General features: G+C 43.9%; 1 protein-coding gene across 4 annotated transcripts; it reads left to right on the forward strand.

The window, feature by feature from the left end:
* Positions 1–447: 447 nt before the first annotated feature.
* Positions 448–21175, forward strand: NPL (N-acetylneuraminate pyruvate lyase). 4 transcript variants are annotated; one of them, XM_077824689.1, is made up of 12 exons: positions 448–455; positions 2235–2303; positions 6044–6117; positions 6835–6922; positions 8445–8502; positions 9812–9887; positions 10989–11081; positions 13911–14056; positions 14263–14309; positions 14987–15071; positions 17024–17063; positions 18433–21175. In XM_077824689.1, exons 2-12 carry the CDS (start codon positions 2239–2241, stop codon positions 18570–18572), a joined length of 912 nt encoding a protein of 303 aa, XP_077680815.1. In that variant the 5' UTR covers positions 448–455; positions 2235–2238; the 3' UTR covers positions 18573–21175. The 4 variants fall into 4 exon arrangements, with proteins under 4 accessions (XP_077680815.1, XP_077680812.1, XP_077680813.1 ...); XM_077824686.1 differs by lacking the exon at positions 448–455 and adding an exon at positions 639–762; XM_077824687.1 differs by lacking the exon at positions 448–455 and adding an exon at positions 677–787.

A 21175-nucleotide genomic window follows, 5' to 3' on the forward strand; every position in this document is an offset into this window, starting at 1 on the left:
CCTTATTCCACATGAGTAATTCATACACGCAAGGAAATGCACAGTTAGGGCAGCCAAGCAATCGCAATGCCGCAAGAGAAGGATATCAAATCTCTGCAACCGTGCGTACAAAACCGGTCAGTGGTGGGCAGGTGCCGAGCTGTGGTTGCCCTTCTTTCTTCCCCTTCCTCTCCCTGGCTCCAACCTTTCTTCCATTCCGCTTCACCCTCTCCCCAAGCACCACGGAAAGCGATCACCCCCCGCCCGCAGCAAAACCTGTAACTAACAGAACCGCGCCGGCCGCCCCCGGCTCCTTCGCTTGGTCGCCGCGTAGCTCAGCGCCCACCCGCGTCCGCGCCGGCGGCCAGGCCGGGACCTCCGGCGGGACGGCGACTGCCCCACAGGCCGGGGGTACGATGGGGGGAGGGGGGGCAGTCCCGACTGGGGCTTTGGCCACGCCCATGACAAGGAACCAGGTCTGCAGCGGGCCGCGTGTTACCTCCCGGTGCTCAGCGGCCTTCTGGCGGCCCCGGGCACGGAGCACCCCCACCGGCGAAGAGCCGTTCCGCTCGGGGGGTGGGGGGGGGGACCCTGCGGCTGGGGATGATGGGAGCAGGCTTAGGGTAGGCCTTTGGCTGCTGTCAGTGGGCATGCGCGGAGCCTCCTGGCCTGCTCCGTCATAAAAGGGGGGCCGCGGGGGCCGAGCCGGGCACCAGACCGGCCCCGCCGCGGAGGTCCCGGGCAGGCCGCGCGGAGTGCTGGGCACAGCGGCTCGCTCTGCCGGTGAGGACAGACTGACACCGGCCGGGTGGGCAGGACAGCAGACTCGTTGCGGGGGGGGGCGCAGGCTCCGCAGAGTTGGGGAGGCAGCTGAGAAATTCTTATGCGGGGGGCAGATTGGCTGAGTCTTGGGAAGGGGGGAAGAGACAGACCAGCTTTCTGAGAGTGACTGAGGGGTGGTGTGTGGCGCTCCCAGGGGGGACTGAGTTTCTGAGCCGTGTGGTTGTAACAGATTTTGTCCCCTTCCCCCATCCCCTGTGAGGCTCATGTGATGCTGTTCTCTCTGGGCTGGAGCTGTTCACCCAATGTGCAAATCAGCTTGCTCTCAAGAGAGCTTATGCTGTGCGCTGTTCCAGTTATTTCCATACTACGTGTACTCGGGGCAAAACCTGTTAGAAAGTAGCTTTGCATTAACAGGACTCGCAGTCCACTCTGTTGGTGAGTAGGGGTGCCAATGCCATCTGCTTCTGCTTAACTGAATCTTTAATTTCTAGAAGAGTTTTGTTTCTAGCCCTTATGGTTATGAAGACAACCTCCCAAAGCCGAGCCAAGTGTAACCATTGCAGGGTTGAAGTCTTATGTCCTCAGACATACCACTCTGGGTGCCTCCAATACTGCTCAGGATTGTAACTGGGACAAACTGGATCAGTTTTGTTCTGATGCTGTAGACAGAGTTGGAAGCAGCAGCAGAGAAAGTCCTGGAGGTGAAGGCACCAAAGACCATGGCTGGGAAAGGGGTAGCATAGCATAGTAGAAACCTCACTGTACAGCAGGAGAAGAATTTTCCTTTTCCCAACCTTTCCAAGAGGAGAGAGAGGCTCAGGATGGGGCCGGGGCCGTGTTTGGAATAACAATAATGAGAGTGGTGGGTAAATTTGTAAAGAGAAGTAGAACTGACCTCCGATCAGGCTCAGAAGTGACTTTTCAATCACTTAATTTCCCATCATCTCCAACCCAAGCAGAAACTATAGAGTACCCTTCGTATGGACATAATCTCTGAAGAAAAGTTTGGTGGCTTAGCTCCCTTGATAAAAATGTGCTTATATTTTTTCCCCTATATAGTGTTTGACATGCATCTTTTCCACTCCCTCCCCAGTCCTCAAAAATGGTGTTAGAGAGTTTGCTTCCAGAAATTTTCCCTTCAAGCAGAGACCCAGACATAAGTACTGTCTGGCCCAAAGGTGAATGTTTTAGGAAGGGATGCACGTGTGAAAACAGGAGATTCAAAGAGAAACTGCCTTTGAACTAGAACTGTATCAGGTGCTACCAATCTTATGCTCAGACCTTGCCTGCTACAGTAATCGTGTCTGCACAGGTCCTCAGAAAACTGCGCAATCTGTTTTTCTCAAAAGAAACTTACAAAGTCCACTTGTTTCAGGCTTTGCCTGTAGAGCTTTGTTGTTAACAGAATTTACTCAAAATATATGTCTCTTGTTAAGAGAAATTTTGCTTGTCTTTCTGACTTCTCCTGACAGATCAATGGCATCCCCAAAGAGATTGCAGGGTCTCACAGCAGCTACAATCACTCCAATGACTCCAGATGGGTAAATATTCCCTCTGACTACCAAAATGATTGCTGTCAATGCCAATTAATGTATTGTGAACTTTTTCCCAGAACCTTACACTTTCCTACTTGTTTTTCTGCAACAACTTTACCAAAAAAAAAAAAGTAAACTTTCTAACAATGTTCAGCATCCCAGGAAGACAAAGGTTTGTGAAGGCTTTTGTTTGACTGACTAATCCCCTTCGTTACAGTCCTGAAGTCCTGGGAGCAGAGGTTAGTGTTGTGATGGGCAGCTTATTCAGGAGAGGAAAAAAAATCTGGTTGGCTACACTGTAAAAATGGAGTTGCTCAACCCTACCTGCCTTTGATAAGTGCTTTGAGATCTAGGTTTGAACAGTGCTATGTTGGTATTTACGCCACTCCTTACTACTTGTAAACGGAGAAGATTTGGTCTGGAGTTATTGAGAGGCCATAAATGTGGAATCCAGCCCTGGTTATTCTTATTATCACAAGCAAAATGAAGACTGTCCCTTTCTCTCCTCATCCAACTAAAGAGAAAGGGCAAAGTAACATCCACCAGATGCCATTTAACAGCCTGCATCCTGTAACTATGAAGGATGGTTTGCTTAGCTACTTGTCAGCACTTACAATAGTAGAGTGTATTTATAAAAATAACAACTTGTCTTTCTAGAGTGCCCAAAAGGTGTTCATAGTGCTTCCCTTCTCAAGAGAGCTTACAGTTTAATTACCAAAAAAGACACAACAGCTTACAGCAACAAACAATTGGTCAGGAGGCAGTGGGGGAATTAAAAGAAAGAGGCATGAAAGTTAGAACTACACCATCATGTGGTGACATTGGATTGCTATGTGTACATCTAAATGATCCTGTGACATCTTTTGGCCTATAAATAAATATCCATGTGTGTACATACACACTTCTTTAAAATGCATTTGTTTAAAAATTGTTTTATAATACCACACATCTTTAAATTGAGGTTAAGGTTGCTGAAATGAGCACCCAAACAGTGGTGTAAAGTGATCTTCATGTAAGGGAGAATCAGTCCCTGTCTGCCACTCTGACATTGGCTCGCTAGCCACATAGTCAGAATAACTAAAAGGTTCTAGTGGTGACTAATTTAAAATCTGAACCTGATAGAAATGCTGTGATTACACATGCTGTCTGTTTCACCAGTTTGCTGAGGACAGCTAGACAGTTTGCATTTTGAGTCACGCTCCAATGTCCAAAGGGAACTGTATGGCTGACCAACAACACTACATTTCATCTTGTTTGGGAACACTGCATTATTTTCCCCCTGTGGCAGATTTTGAATCAGGAGCTCAAATTTTTTTTTTTTTTTTTTGGATCTTGACCCAAGAGTGTTTCATTCCAACCTTAATTCTCCTTAAACTACAATGTACAGTACAAGAAACACTTAATAATATGAGTATGGTAGAGCTGCTGGAAATGAGGCACTGTATTTTGATAGGGAAGAGAAAACTCACAAAGCATCTTCAGTAGCAGAGGTAAGTGGCTGCCCCACAGGGTCTTGTTTTATCTCTCTTGTGGTAAAGCCAAGACCACAGCCCATTCCATCCCTTAAAGGGGTTAAATGGTGAGCGTCCAAGAATGTAATAGGAGGGAAACTGTTTTTCCTGTAATATTTTACTCTGAGCCTTTCATCCTAAATGATGTCTTAGTGCTCCACAAATTACAAGCATGCAGCAAACCAGTGAGATGCAGGGAGTGGGAAGGTGGCACTGGCAACCATCTAGCACACTGTAGAATGCAGACAGGGAGGGTAAGGAAAATTTTGACCAAGAATGCTGGAGCTTACCTCTGATCTTTGTTTAATTCTGTGACGGCAAAAATGGATCACAGCAGAGCTGGTCAAGACTTCTCAAAAATTCAAAGTTTTAATAAAAGTATTCCATAAAAAAGGTCACCATTGTTTGAGCAGCTCTAGATCATAGGGTCTGTCTCAGTGATTTCTGTACTCAGCATGTACCATTTAAAATTCAGATAATAGTTTTTAAGTACTCTTTCTGCAGATTAAGCCTGGATCCTGAGCAACGAGTTGTTCTCTTCCCATCTCTCATGTGACCCCACCAGTAACACACATTCTACAGAGTAAATTCTACCTCTCATTGAAACAGGCACAATCCCATTGTCTTCACTAACTTTGCTCAGATCGGAATTTAGCATACAATATCTGGGAGGGGTTCTGCAGGGCAAGCAGCAGTAAAGAGTAGTGAAAATATATGGATTAGAGGCTGTAAAATTGTAAAGGTATGGGCCAGGTCCTCAGCTGATGCTAATTTACATCATCTGAGGATTTGGTTCTCTGCTTGCAGCTGAAGTGAGCAGATATGACTGAATACACAAAGGAATAGCTCTGTCAAAGCAATAGTTACTATTTTTACCAAGTTGCTTTTCAGTTAGACCTGCAGTCTTAAAGCACCACAAGATACTAAATGTTTTCCCAGGGGAGAAAGGGCCTTGTTTGTTTTTCTGTATCTGAAAAACCCACAATAAACTTCTTAGAATTGTTTTTCCATCTCCGAAGGCCTGAATGAACCCTGTTGGGGATTGGAGACTTTGGTGTCTGAGAATCTACTAGTTTCAAACCTGCCATTAAAACATAACTAAGCTTGGTATCCTTTCTAGCTACATTTTATTCCGGGCTTACCCAATGTTCCTTAGATCAGTGGTTCTCAAACGTTTTTGTTTTTTTTTTCACGGACCACTTGAAAATTGCTGAGGGTCTCGGCGGACCACTTAATGATCTTTCCAAATGTGGTTTGTATCATTAGCTAACTATTGTAAAGCACTTTAGATAAAAGTGCTATATAAAAAAAATTAATTTTTTTTTTTTGGTCTACAAACACACTCATATTTTAATATCAGTAGTCTTACCTTTGTAACGTGATGGATGTGCCCTCTCTCCCCTGCCACGGCAGCCCTCAAGCTGGGCCTGGGAAGGAGGGAGATCTCTCCCCAGCAGCCCTGGAGCTGGGGAAAGTTGCCTCTTTGGCCGCCGCAGCCCTGCGCATCCCAAATTCCCTCCACCCCCTCTTCTCACCCCACTACCCGTCCCACCTACCTCCTATTCCCCCTCCCCTCCCCCCCGCCAAGGCCACCACCTCACCTTACATGTGCGTCTTCTCAGCGGTTCCAGTAATTAGGTGGGTGGCCTTTCATTCTCTCGTGTGTGGCTGCCCAGGCGCGCACCTTAGGGGGAACTACCCACAGACCACCTGGGTGGAGCTCGTGGACCACAGTTTGAGAACCTCTGCTGTAGCGCTTTCCAGAAGTCAGAGCCAGCCTGGTGGCTGCTGTGTGCTCAGAAGGGCAGTGGTTAAGAGACAAAATCAGTAAACTTGAAAAATAGAGTATTCCTATCAAGTCTTCAATATTTTTTTAAAAGACATTAATATATTGTAGCAATAATAGAACATATGAAGCTTAGTGGTTCTGATCACTGAAGATCTGGATCTTCTAGTTCTGGGAATCTCATGCTCTAGGAACCCCAATTTAGGCCTCACGTACAGGACACTTTCTAATCTGGCATTCTCAGCCCCAAATACCCTGTTCAGAAGCTTTATGTGTAGAGGTCTCCACAATTCAGGAAGTGGGCAGGTGAAATTTTTTTTTTAAGCTAGATTTCATATTCCCAACTCCTCTAGGGTATTAGAGGGAAACCTTTTAGAACTTGAACTTGGTCAGGGATTCTTTACACACATGTTTCTGTTCTCCCTCTTTTTATTTTCTTTCTTTTTCAGAGAAATTAACCTCTCTGTGATTGGGCAATATGTGGATTATCTTGTAAAAGAGCAGGGTGTGAAGAACGTTTTTGGTAAGTTGTAAGCAGTGAGTTGTGCTTCTTGTCATCCAAGAGCTGTGATGCAATGGAATATGGGGATGGGAGCATTCTAAGCACGTGCACTTAAGTGGAAGAAATCATAGCCTATTCTTTAGGAATCTGTTTTTGCGCAAACTCCCAGTTATGCGCAGGATAGAGCAGAAGATGAGAATGTTACTGGAGTAGGGAAGGAAGCAGAGACAACTACTAGACAATGCCACATTAGGGCATTAAGAAGGATCAAAGCAGTGACAGAAAAGACCCATCTGAATTATTCTATTCACATGCTTGGGGAAGATGTGGTCACCTGATAGACAACATTGGATACGAGAGAGATGCATTTATTCAAATCATATTTATTCAGTAGGCACCTTTATCAAATGAGCTTCAAGTCCATTGTCCTCTTACAAGGGTTTCTTCCTTTCTGATTGTGTTGGCTTAGGAAGGCATATGCATTTAACTCTTTCAGTGCTATAGGCCTTCTCTACACACATACACATACACAAATTCCACATGTTTAACTAAAGCACTTTAAAAACCAGTTTATTTAAATCAGCACAAACCCTTGTGTGGACTTGCATATCTGTTTACAACTGTCCAATATTGAGTTAGTTTGTGTGATTTAAATTTCAGTAATGGTCTTTAATAAAACCAGTGCAACTTCTCTGTGTAGGCCAGGCCTCAGGATGTGTTGTGTTCTGTTTGAAACAGTGAATGGCACAACAGGAGAAGGGCTGGCACTGAGCACCCAGGAGAGGAAGCAGCTGGCAGAGGAGTGGGTGACCAAAGGGAAAAACAAGTGAGTAGCTCTAAGGAAACCTGTCTGTTCACATAGACATTACTGCTTGTCTAAGCAAAGGCTGTACCCTCTAATTACTTCCCCTATTTTCTTTCTCTGGCCCATTTATCAAGATGTTGCTGGTATTGTCAAAATAAGTGACTAGAAAAGTGTGGCTCAGTCATCAGCCTCCCTCCATACTGCTTAGAGGGGGAAGGCCTCTGGAATGCCTCCTCTCCCTATTGCTTATGGAGGCATGTGGAAGAGAGGCGGTTTTGAAAAACACCCTCTTCCTATTGCTTAAGTTGGGGAAAGGGGAAAGTAATAAGGGATGTAAAAATGAGACCCTCTGTTTGCTGCTTTTATGTTGCCTTAACACAGGCATGAGAGCCTCACAATATTTGTATGTATGTATTTATCTTTTCAACACCCCTGTGCAGCAGGGCAGTGCTATTATCCCCATTATACAAATGGGGAAACTGAGGCACAGAAAGACTAAGTGACTTGCCCAATCACACCGGAAGTCTGTGGCAGAGCAGGAAATTGGCCCCATGTCTTCTGAGTCCCACGTTACAACTCTAATCACTGGACCATCCCTCTTCTTGGATGTTTTGCATATTCTCATATCACTCGCCTTTGCACTGTCTCTCATGTCCCCGTTGGAAGTGAGTTGGGGGGGGTGAGATATGCAGAGGGGGAGAGTGGAATTGTGGGGAAGGGACAGTGAAAAGGAAAACAAGTGACAGAGAGGGGAAAAAGCTTTCCCTGGATCTTCTTTTGGATTTAAACTTTCTGTGCTTTTGTTTGGAGGGAGAAAGGGGGGGAAACAAAAATGGGGGGGTTATTTTCCTTTAAGTAGGGGTGTCTTGGTAATTTTTGTTCAAGTTTGAGTTAAAAAAATTCTGGATTTGGGTTTTGTTGTTGTTGTTTTGTTTTGGGGGTGGGGTTTGTTGTTGAATAACTCAAAAAATTCCTATGGAAAGTTTAAGAGGGAGGAAAAAGAATTTTGAAAATTTCCCATGAAAAATTAACTTTTTTTTTTTTTTAAACCAACTCTGTGTGATTCTTTCTAAGCTTGCCGCATACAGCGGGCATGATTCTCCACAGCCTTGTACCTGGTGCATTCATTTCTATGATACAAAATGGTGTCAGATGTTGCAGATCAGAATGATTAGCCCTTTACATAGGGAAAGAGATTACACAAGGGAGAAAGCAGGGGAGAATCTGGCCCACTGCTTCAGGAAGATCACTTGGCCAAGCATGTGGCAGCTCTGGGGATGAGGATCTGAGAGAGCTGCAGAAATAAGATTGTGGGATCCGGATGTTGAGAACACTTCTGGGCGGGGGAGGGAATGGGAAGAAGTGTTGGATGTGTGGCTGAACTTTTTGCTGTACTCTAAAACTTTGTTTCTAGATCCCTTTTAGTTTGTATCCACTCCACTGAGTATCTGCTGTGTGGACCCAGACTGTTTGTCTGGCATCTTTCCCCCACATTTAAATTCCCACAAACCAAAAAATAAACAGCAATCTTTCTCTTTTGCAGGTTGGATCATGTGATCATTCACGTGGGTGCATTAAGTCTACCAGAAGCAAAGGAACTGGTGTGTGTGTGAATTTTTTCTTAGCCTCCTTCCTTTGTCTTTCCATAACTTTACATATGAGTGGGTTGGTTCCCCTTTTCTTTTCTGAGTTTATGCACTTACTGACCTCTCTTTCCATGTTATGCTGTCTTGGTCCTGAGGGATCCTGAGGGTACATCTACAGGCAATAAAACACTGGCCTGGGTCAGCTGACTCAGGCTGACAGGGCATGGGCTGTAGAGCTATAAAATTGCAGTGTAGACGTTTTAACTTTGGCTGGAGCCTGGGTTCTCAGACCCTCCCACATCACAGGGTCCAAGAGCCCGGCGTCCAGTCCAAGCCCAAATGTCTGTACTGCAGTTTTATAGCCCTGCAGCCCAAACCCAGTGAGCCTGTGTGAGCTGACCCAAGCCAGCCATGGGTATTATATCAGTGTAGTCACACCCCTGAGTCTTTGAGCATACAAGCATTGGAATTAATCAAACTGAGTTGGCTTGCTCTACTAGCATCTCCTGGGCGGCTCAGTCAGGTTATGCAGAATTTATTTGTATTGCTGCAGGGCCTAGGACGTTCTTTCATGGACCAGGACCCCATTGCAGTAGGTGCTGTACAAACACAGACTATGTTAAAAATAGATTCTCCCCCACCATTTTAGTTGGGGGAAGGGGAGGAACCTTCCAAATGTGACCTGACTCCCCTCACGTGAACAGCCCCATTCATCTCGGTAATATAATGACCATTGTAAATTGAATTGATCACTTTGCTGTGGGTCACTTTCTCGCTCTCACTCATATATACACATTCCCTCAGGCCCAGATGGTCCACTCCTGGCCACTTCTTCAGGGCATGTGGGAATCTTTAAGGCATGTAGTAGCTGAAGGAAGGGAAAATTCTTGAAGAACCTGATGGTGCCAGAGAGCAGGGTTCTATTCCCTGCTTTTGCCACTTACTTCCTGTGTGACTTGAGCAAGTCACTTAACCTGTCTCTGTTTCCTGATGTGTACAATGGGGTCAGTGATGCTATCCTATTTCTTGGGAGGTGGGAGCTGTAAGGACAGAGGACCATTCATTAATCAGGCAGAGGTAATAGATATGTGTTTTGTTTAGAAACAGAGGTAGTGCATTACATTGATGGAAGGGTCTCTTCATCCCTGGCATAGACTGGCAGAATTCCCATTGACTTCATGTCTGAACTTGTTCCATAATGTACAGCTTGCTTAAGGGTTTAATTTGTAGCTGTGGAATGGATTGATGTGGTTCTTCACTATGTGCATGATAGAAACACATGCAGTGAATGCACCTTTGATACATTCTGTTCTTTCCTATCAAGGCCAAACATGCAGCCGCAATAGGAGCGAGTGGTATCGCTGGGATCGCCCCCTTTTTTTTCAAACCTACAAACAAAGGTGAGCAGAGATGTCTGTGGCCATCACACCCACAGAGGCCCTTTTTCTTCTGCAGTTTACCACACATTCAGACTGTCAGCAGTATGATATGGTAAAGGGAGGTCATGTTTTTTAGAGATCTGTGGCAGCAATGCTGCTGTAGTTGGTCACAGAGTATCTGGTTCCTCAATGATAAAACTTCCTTTATAGTGCTTGGAGTTTCTTCAGAGAGGGCAGGTTCTTGAGTTTTAACATAGGTCCTGTGTTATAGGCTCCTCCTTTACCCTCTGCTGCTCTGGCACAGTGTCCCCGTCCTCACGGTCATATGGACATTCTTTTGGAAACCATTTCTGGAAATAACGTTGTTTGAATGCCAGTGGTGCGTTTGGAGCTGTACAAACATGAGATGCAGCCCAACTGCAATGAGAGGAGAGTGGTGCCTCATTGAACGGGTAGCTGATGCACTAACATCTCCCCGTCACAAACTGACTTTGTATTTGGTCTTGGTCACAAGTGAAGCTAATTGATGATCTCTTGATGCCTACTGGACACACCAAACTGCATTCATTACAAAGGCAGATTTGACAGTCTCTGCTGAAGCACAGGAGTCGATTAACAGGGCCAGTGCGTATTACTTGTGAGGTGCAGAACTACTTGGGGAACAGATCAAAACTGAGGGTAAATGATAGAGCTATGTGAAAGAAGCTTGTAAAACTCTGTATTATCAATTCATCAGATTAGCCCAAAATGAAATAACCTATTGTGTCTTGGCTTTTTATACAACACATGTAATATGAAGGAACTACACTGGCCCAGTGGGTTTGAAATAATCATGTTTACTAACCTTCTACACCATTCAAGGCCTAGCTACATATATACACTGTTGTTCTGTTGGCTTCTGAAACCTAGACGGTGGAAAAGCTTTAGAGGGCTCACAAACTTTTAAAAGCATAGTACCCGATTCCTATATTCTGCACCTAGTAAGTGCAGAAGAGATAGAGAAATAGTGTCTCCTTAGAGATGGATTCCTGATAAGTCTATGAACCTGAACTCCACTTTATGTGGATGACCTCCTTTTCTTGCCTCAGAGTATGATTGCCTTCTTTCACTGCCTCTTTTCAGATACATTGGTTGCTTTCTTACGGGAAGTTGCATCTGAAGCCCCTGGCATTCCATTTTATTACTATCACATTCCTCCTTTAACAGGTGTAAAGAGTAAGTATTGCTCATTCAGCGACTTTTGCTCCTAGTACATGCACGCTTTCCCCATTCAAGGGATTCACTCAGAAAACAGTTGGTGAATCTAGAATCTGAAAACAAATTTAGCTTGTCTACGTTAGAAAACGTTACTGCACGAAAACGGGATTGAATGGTCAGGTAGGTGCTGTACTTAGTGGGGAAGATAATTAATAACTGTTGACATCAAGAAAGCTGAGGTATTTAATTCCTATTTTGTTCGTCTTTACTTAAAAAGTTAATGGTGACCAGACATTCAACACAATTATTATTAACAAGGGGGAAGGAACTCAAGCCAAAATAGGGGAAGAGCAGGTTAAACAATATTTAGATACGTTAGATGTGATCAAGTCGGCCGGGCCTGATAAAATTCATTCTAGGGTACTTAAGGAACTAGCTGAAGCAATCTCAGAATCATTAGCAATTATCTTAGAACTCATGGGTGAAAGGCGAACATAGTGCCTATCTATGAAAAAGGGGAACAAAGAGGACCTTCGGAATCATAGACCAGTCAGCCTAACTTCAGTATGTGGAAGGATACTGAAACAAATTATTAAAAAATCAGTTTGTAAACACCTAGAGGATAATAGAGTTATAAAGAATAGCCAGCATGCATTTGTCAAGAACAAAATATGCAAAACCAACCTAATTTCCTTCTTTGACAGAATTTTATTGGCTTGGTGGGGGGGAAAGTAATAGATATGATTGTAGCTTGATTTTTAGTAAGGCTTTTGACACCGTTTCACATAATGTTCTTAAGCAAACTAGGGAAATGTGGTTCAGATTAAATTACTATAAGGTGAGTCTGGAACTGGTTGAAAAGTCGTACTCAAAAGAGTAGTTATGAATGGCTTGCTATCAAACCGTGAGAATGTATTTAGTGGGCACTCAGAGGAGTTAGTAGTCAGTCTGGTACTATTCAATATTTTTATTAATGACTTGGATAAGGGAGTGGAGAGGATGCTTATAAAATTTGCAGAGAACACCAAGCTGAGAAGGGTTGCAAGCACTTTGGAGGACAGGATTAGAATTCAAAACAACCTTGACAAATGGGAGAATTGGTCTGAAATCAACCAGATGAAATTCAATTAAGACAAGTTCAAAGTACAACAGTTAGGGAGGAAAAAACCAAATGCCCAAGCACAAAATGGGGAATAACTGGCTAGGTGGTAGTACTGCTGAAAAGGATCTGGGATCACAAATTTAATGAGTCAACCATGTGATGCAGTTGCAAAAAAGGCTAATCTGAGTCTGGGGTGCATTAACAGGGGTGTTGTATGTAAGACATCGGAGGTAATTGTCCCACTCTACTGTGCATTGGTGAGGCCTCAGCTGGAATACTGTGTCCAGTTCTAGGCATCACGCTTTAGCAAAGATGTGGATAAATTAGAGATCATCCAGAAGAGAGCAACAAAAATGGTAAAGGTTTAGAAAACCTAACCTCTAAGGAAAAGTTAAAACAACTGGACATGTTTTAGTCTTGTGAAAAGAAGACTGAGGGACGGACCTGATAACACCCAAAGTATGTTAAGTGCCATTACTAAGATGACTGATAAGTTCTCAATGTTCAGTGGAGGTAGGAACAGAAGTAATGGGCTTACTCTGCAGCAAGGGATTTAGGTTAGATGTTAGGAAACCCTTTCTAACTATAAGGGTAGTTAAGCTCTGGAACAGATTTCCCAGGGAGGTTGTGGAATCCCTACACTGGAGGTTTTTAGGAACAGGTTGGACAAACACCTGTCAGGGATGGTCCTGCCTCAGCGTAGGCAGGTGGGCTAGATGATTTCTTGAGATCCCATCCAGCCCTACACTCCTATGAGTCTATAAGATGAACTGATGCTGACTATGACATTGTGACCAGTGTAGACCAGGATGGACCAGTTTAGCATCATGTCACTAACCATGGTTAAACCCTGGTTCCAGCAACCTTTCACCACACCTAACTGACCGCGATGACCGCCACTTGTGCTGCTCAGTACTGACAGCAAAGTCTTGGTTAGGTAACTGAAGTGCTAATCCCATTCAGCCACAATACATTTTTCTAATGTAGATAAGCCCATATAGGTGGTTAGCTGCTGAGAATTGAACCTAAGGTGTTTGGTTGGGTTTTTTTGGTGGGTTTTTTTTTTTTTTGACTCCCTTACTCTAAGCACCAGATTGCATAGCTGCTTTGAATATATTTTTAAAGTGTAGCTGACAGTTCATTTCTGAACTGCTTATCCAACTGTATTTCTCAGTTTCTGAACTGATAAGATGAATACTCAAGAACAAAATAAGACATCTGATAGATACTAATGAAATCACTGCTGTGTAACAGGGCACAAGCCAGGAAATAGACAGGGAGACTGGGGGGAGGGGGAGAAAATGCTGGTGGCAGAATTATAGGAGCTGTTCAGCTTAGATGTGCATGTGTCCCATATGATCTTGCTTATTGTCAATAAGCAACAAGTATGTAACATGGAAGTAGGTATAAATGAGAGGGGGTAGTGACAATTCTATATCCATGGTACGTTTCTCCTCACAGGCATTTGTTTATCACTTCATATATTCCAGAGTTACTTTACTGGTTCCTTTCAAGCTATTTAAATAACAAAGCTCTTACCTTTAAACCATAAAGAAAATGTTGGAAAGCAACAAGTCTGCCTCTAATTACCTTGTGTAAGGGGATGGGGAGTGGAGGGACCTGACTCTGTTCAAATGAAGAATAGTAAGGCTTGAATGACCATGATGACCCTTTTGGGGAGGAAATCAGGGACGTCTTATGTGACTGGGATGTGTTTCTTGACGTGAGATTGTTGTTCTGTGCAGTTCGTGTTGAGGAGCTGCTGGATGGGATAAAAGAACAGATCCCCACCTTCCAGGGGGTGAAGTTCAGTGACACAGACCTCTTGGACTTTGCACAGTGTGTGAAGAACCACAAAGAGCAGTTTGTGCTACTCTATGGGGTAGATGAGGTAAGGGGCTCTACTTCTAATGATCTCCCCTAAAAACCATGTGGCTTATGCTAAGCCACATCCTGGTTCCAACCTGAACAACTACTACCCAGTGCAAAACTGAACTCTAGCCATGTTCAGGACCACGAGTTGTACTGCTCATTCTTCCTTTGCTTTTTATTATATGAAGTAAAATGCTTTTTTCCCCCCTCACCCCCACAAACTAGCATCTGCTGAGCGCACTGGCAATGGGAGCATCTGGGGCCGTTGGAAGGTCAGTCCTTTTGCATTCCTGCCCCATTTGTTGCCATATTTACCACTATCTATGTATTGTAATTATATGGCCCCCATTACTGTAATATCCTTAGTGCCTTACAATATTTAATGTATTTATTTATCCTCACAACATTGCTGTGAGGCAGGGTTGGACTGTTACCCTCTTTACTGATGGGGAACTGAAGTTCAGAGAGACTAAGATTTCTGGGTGATCTTGGGGAAAGTCAGTGCTGGAGAAGGGAATTGAACCTAGGTCCAGGTCAGTGTTTAAGCACTAGACCATGCTTCCTTCCCCACTGAGGAAGCGTAAATGAGTTACTGTACCACATTGTTTACTTGTCACTTGTGTGATTTATGCATTGTACACGTGAATTGCAAAGTGTGATTGTTTTTTCAAGAACAAAAAATCAGTTAGCCATTCTGGGGAACAATGTCATTTGTAAAGGATGATGGGAAGAGAACACTTAATTGTAACTCTTTCATTGGGAGCAGTCATCCTTTTAAGGCTCAACTATATACAATGTTTCAGACCACGTGGAATTTGTAGATCGGAATGATTACGTTCTGAAAATAAAATATTGCACTAGAAAGCCTGGGACTTCTTGTTTGTTCTGGTTGAGGTGGCTGCTCTAAGCACCTCTTTGCATAACTGAGTTTACTTTGTTTTTTTGGCAGCACATACAACTACCTGGGCAAAAAAAACAACTTGATGTTGGAGGCTTTTGCAAAGCAAGACCTCACATTAGCACAACAATATCAGGTACAGCATCTTCACCTGCTCACAGTGGGAGTGTCCTCACTCCACTCCCTTAAACTTTTCTTCATTGGGCATTCATTCTCTGTGGCTTACCACCACCACTTTATCCACCTAATCTCTCTAACCACTGTGCTCACCCACGAACAATCTGTTTGTCTGGTACACAGTTCCCCTTTTCTGAAACTGTTCCAGGCATGAACCCTGCTATTTTAACTAGCCAAGGCACAGCTCACCTTTCTTCCCCTTGTGTAACCTCCCCTTCGGCCCCCAAACCCTGTGTGGAATGGGCACTGTCCAACTCTTCCCTCATAAACAGTCTAGTCCAGACAGGTCTGTTTGTTTACCCCCAGTCACATACATGCACATGTATGTTTTGGCTTAGGCACAACCTGTTCTAGGATCCTCTTCTCCCATTTCCAATCAATGTTCTTCTCACCCACCCTCCTTCCTCTTCCCTTCCTGTCCACGTGTGCACACCTACCTGCTGACTAGTCTGGAGGACTGCCTCCTGCCTTTCTAACCTGGCTGAGCACCTCCTTGCTGATTGATAACCACCATTCAAATACTCTCCATCTATAAGTCTTCATGCCCAATCTCTTTTAAGGGGTGGTGGTCCTAGTCTTCTTTTTAACTATTCTAGATGGGTCATTGTCCACTCCACCCACTTTTAACCAGTCTTGGCAGTTTCTTCCCCTCCCTCATCAGTTGCTTGTGGGGAAGGGAGGTTAGGCTGGACCAAGCATCACCTCTTTCCTTCTTGTTTATATTCTCCTGCTTCCCCTCCACCTCCCCCACAACTGAGATTGGGCCCTCTGCCTGAAAGGGAATTACAGCAACCTGCAGGGTATTGTCCTGCTGGGACGCAGGGGAGGGAGCGTTATTGTAATAACCGAATGATGTAGTTTTGGTGTGCAGCCTGTGAGCTGGACTCATGTTCTTCCTGGCTGGTAAAAGACAATGGAGAGACACCAAGTCTACTGCTGACTGAGATTGTCAACAACTTCCTTCAAGAAAGAAAGGTGCCAGGAGTCCTCCATGGCATTATTGAGGCTTCTGTTCAAGAAACTATTGCCAATGTAAATAATCCTGCCTGTGCTGAATCTCCCATTTTGGGAAACATCTGAGAAGGCCATGGTGGGATCTGGTATTCTCTTGCATTTCTTGGACACCAGTCAGTTTGGCTTCAGGTCTGGGTATGGCACAGATACTGCACTGATTACATTGGTTGCTTTTTGCCTGGGAATGGATGAAGATTGGGTAACATGCTGATTATTTTAGCTGTGTCAGCTGCCTTTGATCTTATTGACCACAGGGCATTGCTGACATGTTTGAGGCCCCTAGCAGGGGTAGATGGATCCATTCTTGGGTGGCTGTGTGCCTTTCTTCCTGGTTTACAGTAGGCAATAGCATTCTGTACTGAGGGTTCTCCATCATGCAGGGTTTCACAGGTCACTATGCCATTACTGTTCTTACTCTACGTGTCAAAGGCCATCTAGAGGAGTCAGGAGGGCTGAGCAATGGTGAAGTCAATCTGCAAATGATACACAATTTTCTATCACAGTCTTGGGCAGCTGGGGGCACTCCTCCTGGACTGGTGGCAGGAGGGTGGGGTCCATGTTCAACAAAGGGTCCTCTACTCTGGAAAGGACTTCCTTTCTGGAAGTCCAGAAGGGCATGGTATGCCACTTTCCTCAGACTGTTGTGTTAAGGGGCCAAGTTGAATAAGGAAGGCCTGAGTGGGTGTGGTTCATTGGGGGGTGGGAGCTGTGTGTGATCTTGTACTTTTGGGGATATAGTAGGTTGATTGCTTGAGAACGCATGCCAAATGTACTGGGGACTTTCCCTTTATGTCTTGTATATAACTGTTTGTTATACAAACATCCAGAGCTGTTAGAATAGATGTCTTGTAAATATGAAGAAGTGAATTAAAAAAATACTATCTGTTTCTCTTCTAGTTCTGTACTGGAGAATTTCTCAGCTTTGTATTCAAACTAGGTAGGTGCTGCAATATCTTCCTCCCTCCCTGTGTTGTAAAAGAGGGACTGAAAATCCATGAGATTCACTGAAGCTTCCAGGTCCCTGCAACCTGAGAAGCTCCCTTCTGAAAGATCTTGTGCAAAGAGAGACCTCAACTCAAGCAGCAACAGCAGATGTATCAGCAGTTGAGTTCAATGACTGAGCTGGCAAAGCACATCCAGAAAGATTCCACTCACTCTTCCTTCCTTTCTCCAGGCCCTCTGACAAATTCCCCAACTTCAAAATAAATAATTTTTTTTTTTTGTTTATCCTGACTCTCCATTTTTCTTCCCAAGTCCACTCTCAGTGTCATTGTTATTGAGTGTTCTCAATCCTGGACAAGATGATAAAGTGCCCTAATGACAAAGCACAAGGGGCCTGATTCTCCTCTCCCTTATGTTGGTATAATTTAAGAAAAGGAGTACTTGTGGCACCTTAGAGACTAACCAATTTATTTGAGCATAAGCTGTAGCTCACGAAAGCTTATGCTCAAATAAATTGGTTAGTCTCGAAGGTGCCACAAGTCCTCCTTTTCTTTTTGCGAATACAGACTAACCCGGCTGCTACTCTGAAACCTATAACTTAAGAGTAACTCCATTCAAGTGAGTGGAGTTTTATACAGGTATAAGTGGTGTAAGTGAGAGGACAATCGGGCTCAAGAATCTAAAAATCTGTTTGAGAAAAATAAGTGTTTTTTACATCACAGGCCTACTCCCCTTGTGCTTTCAAAACTATATCTATTGACTTTGCTGGAAAAAATATGTGTTTTCTCCTGTTAACTCTGCAGAGCCAGCACTGCTTTTGGGGAGAGACAGATTCTTTCTGGTTTGCATATAATCAAGAGAATTATTAACTGAATTCTAACTACAGAATCTGTATTACTTCTGATACTGTATGTAAACCACAAAGGACATGGTTGGGCTTTTGGTTCCTAGGTTGTCTTCTGAGCTGAGAGTTAGATGATACATCTTATCTATAAAGATGACCCTAATTTGATCTGGAAGTCCTGGAAAAACAAGTATGGGAACCCTCCCAAAGCCACACTTAGAGTCACTTTTCAGAGCATAAGCATGTATTACTAAGGAAATATTGTACTTGGGGCATTTTGGAGGAAAATATGGGCAGGTAAGAGCAGTTGGTACTGTAATACAGGATGGATATTAACTCTGTTTTCTGTCTGCAAACATCACTTGCTAATTACATCTTTCTCCCTTGTGGGAATTTAAACTCTGGCCATATTCCAGGATTTCACAAGAGATGGAATCGTTGGTGTGGTTGGGATTTTGGAGCCCCCTGTAGTGACCATCTTTTATTTAAGTAACTTGCTTTTTTTCTTTTGTCTGCCTAGGTTTTGGTGTTGCACAGACTAAAGCAGTCATGACTTTTACCTCAGGGATTCCAATGGGTCCCCCACGACTTCCGCTCCTGAGTGCCTCTGTGGATTTTATTGAGAAAGCAAAAGCTAAAATGGCGAGCCTGATTCTGTGACTGTCCCAGCAGTTGATCTGATATGAATATGGATCTGGAGGTTTGGGGCCTCTGCTTTTGTGATTCATCACTCAGTGTTCTCAGGAACTAGTAATAAGTGGTTTCCTGTCAGGGATGGCCTTGCTAGCCCATGTCTTGCTTTCTTTCCTTTAGCATTACCCAAAGGTTGAACCTTTATAATACAGGTGAATTCTGTTTATCTAAATGACCTGGAGGACATCAGAGACCTTTGGATAACCAGGTGTTCAGATAAATGGAAGTGCTATTTTTAGCTGCAATTTCACAGGTCTGGTCTGTGCTTCAAATTGAGGTCAGCCTAGCTACGTTGTTAAGATGCCCAAACCTCTCTGGTAGACATGGCTAGGTCAATGGAAGAAGTCTTCTGTTGACCTAGCTACTACCTCTCGGAGAGGTGGATTACCTACATTGAGGTAAACCCTCTTCTGTTGCTGTAGGAAGCGTCTACACTATGAAGCTACAGCAGCACAGTTCCAGTGCCACAGCTGTGCCACTTGAGGGGCTCTAGTGTAGACAAAGCCACTGTTTCATGCTGCAGTGATGCCAGTCCCAGAGGGAGGAGGGGAGAAAAGGATCGGGTATCACTGCAGAATAAAAGGGTGGGGGTGGTGGAAGGGAGGCAAAGAGGAGGATGGAAGAGAGAAAAGGAAAAGGAAGGAGGTAGAGGGGAAGGAGCTGTAGGAGACCGGAGCCTTCTTGACAGCCCAGGATTCCACAAGCACCAATACAAATACCGTAATGAGGGGTATGGCTTGCTGGCTTCCTCCCCCACAGCTGTCAGTGCTAGCAAGTGCTCAAACAGCACCAAGGAGGTTCTTGTCTCCTGCAGCTATTCCACCTCTCTTCACACCCTTGGGGATCCACAATGTAGTTATCTGAATGAACAGTGTATTCCCCCATGCATTTAATGAGCCACTAAGAGGTTAACTGAAGAGCATTCCGCGGTTCATTAAATGCACGGGCACTGCTGATTCAGCTCATCAGGATTTTCAGTTAATTGAAATTTGAACTTTGCCTGTAGTTGCCTCTGCCCTATGGTGCACAAAAGCAAGGTTTGCTTCTAACGAAGCAAACTTATAAGGGTATGTCTGTACTGAAAATGCTACAGCTGCAGTCCTTCAGTGTAGACACTACTTATGCCGATGGAAGAGGAGAAGGAATTCCAGCAAGGAACCTGAATTCCTCTGGAAAGGGAAGAGGACTCTCTCTCTATAAAGGACTTCTGACTTCCGGAATTTCCATCTACTATGACAGTCCCAACCCTCCCCTCCCCCACACACTTTTTATGATGCTGAGATGTGGGTGAAGTAATGTCTCTTGTACTCTGACATGACATCATCATTCTGCTCAGCCTGGTATTTTAGTGCAGCTGTTACGTCAGATAAACCTACAAAAGCTCCCATTTTTACTAGTGAGTAAAAGGAATCAGGTTTCTGTGCCCAGAACTCCCAGAAGACACTCTTCTTCCATAAGCTTCTTTCCCTTCATCTCTCTTCTCCATTTTCTTGCTCTCCCTGTGTTTCCTCAAACAAAAAAATGTAAGTATTGTAACTTTTGTGACAGAAGGCACTTGCTCCATCTTGTTCCCAGCATGTGCTGGCTAAAGCAGCACCAGAGCTGGAGCAGGAATTGAACCAGAGGTTCTACATGGCAATGCAAAGCACTACTGCTTCTTACAAATGTCATTTATTGCTGATGTGAAGGGGCCCTCTACACATATTGGACCTCATGTTCCAGTACACCCTGTGTATTTGTTTACACCTTGGCAAAACGCTACCATCTAGGTGCCTGAAGAATTTTGATTTGGTAGCATTTTACACCCACTTTGCACAGGTAAGAATGACTGCATGTGCAAGGCAGGGAGAATCAGGTCTGAGGAACTGTTGCTATTTTAGTTTCCAAGGATTCTGGGTAACCTGGAGAGTAACCTGCCATTAACTTCTTCAAATTGGCAGTAATAATCTCACTTTCTGTCTGCAGAACACAAACTGTAGAAGCCCTGACTGAGTTAGACGGTTGACATGATTTTTCTCCTGAATCTGTAAGGCATGTAGGTAAGCTTCCCTGGTGGGTCAAATATGGAAGAAGGTAGCCTTTGAAATAGCAAAGAGCACTGCACGTTTGCAACCGTTCCTTGCACAACCAACCATTGATTGGAGCAAGCATGCAGAGAGCCAGCATGACAAAAATCATAGGAAAGAATAAGACCGTGCACACTCCCAGATTCATCTACCTGTATTTTAGGAGAACTCTACTGTGTATTCCTTAAAGCTTTTACTTTGATGTTTTTAGGCTCTCTATTCCAAATGAGATTCTCTATTGCTGTTCCAGTGCTCTATGCACATAACAATACACTATTACTTACTTTTTCTGCATTGTTTAATATAATATATAGATGCATCTAAACATGAGATCTTCAATTGAATAACTTTTCTAACAGACCCAAATTATTCCTGGTATTTTAAAGTGTGTATTGGTCTGATTATACAAATCTCCAGATATTAAAGTGTGTTTATCTCTGAAAATTTGTTTAACATTTTCAGTGAAATTTATGTATATTTTCTTACAGTGATCATAAAAGCATT

Source organism: Eretmochelys imbricata, chromosome 8, assembly GCF_965152235.1.
Source record: "Eretmochelys imbricata isolate rEreImb1 chromosome 8, rEreImb1.hap1, whole genome shotgun sequence".
Lineage (NCBI taxonomy): Eukaryota > Metazoa > Chordata > Testudines > Cheloniidae > Eretmochelys > Eretmochelys imbricata.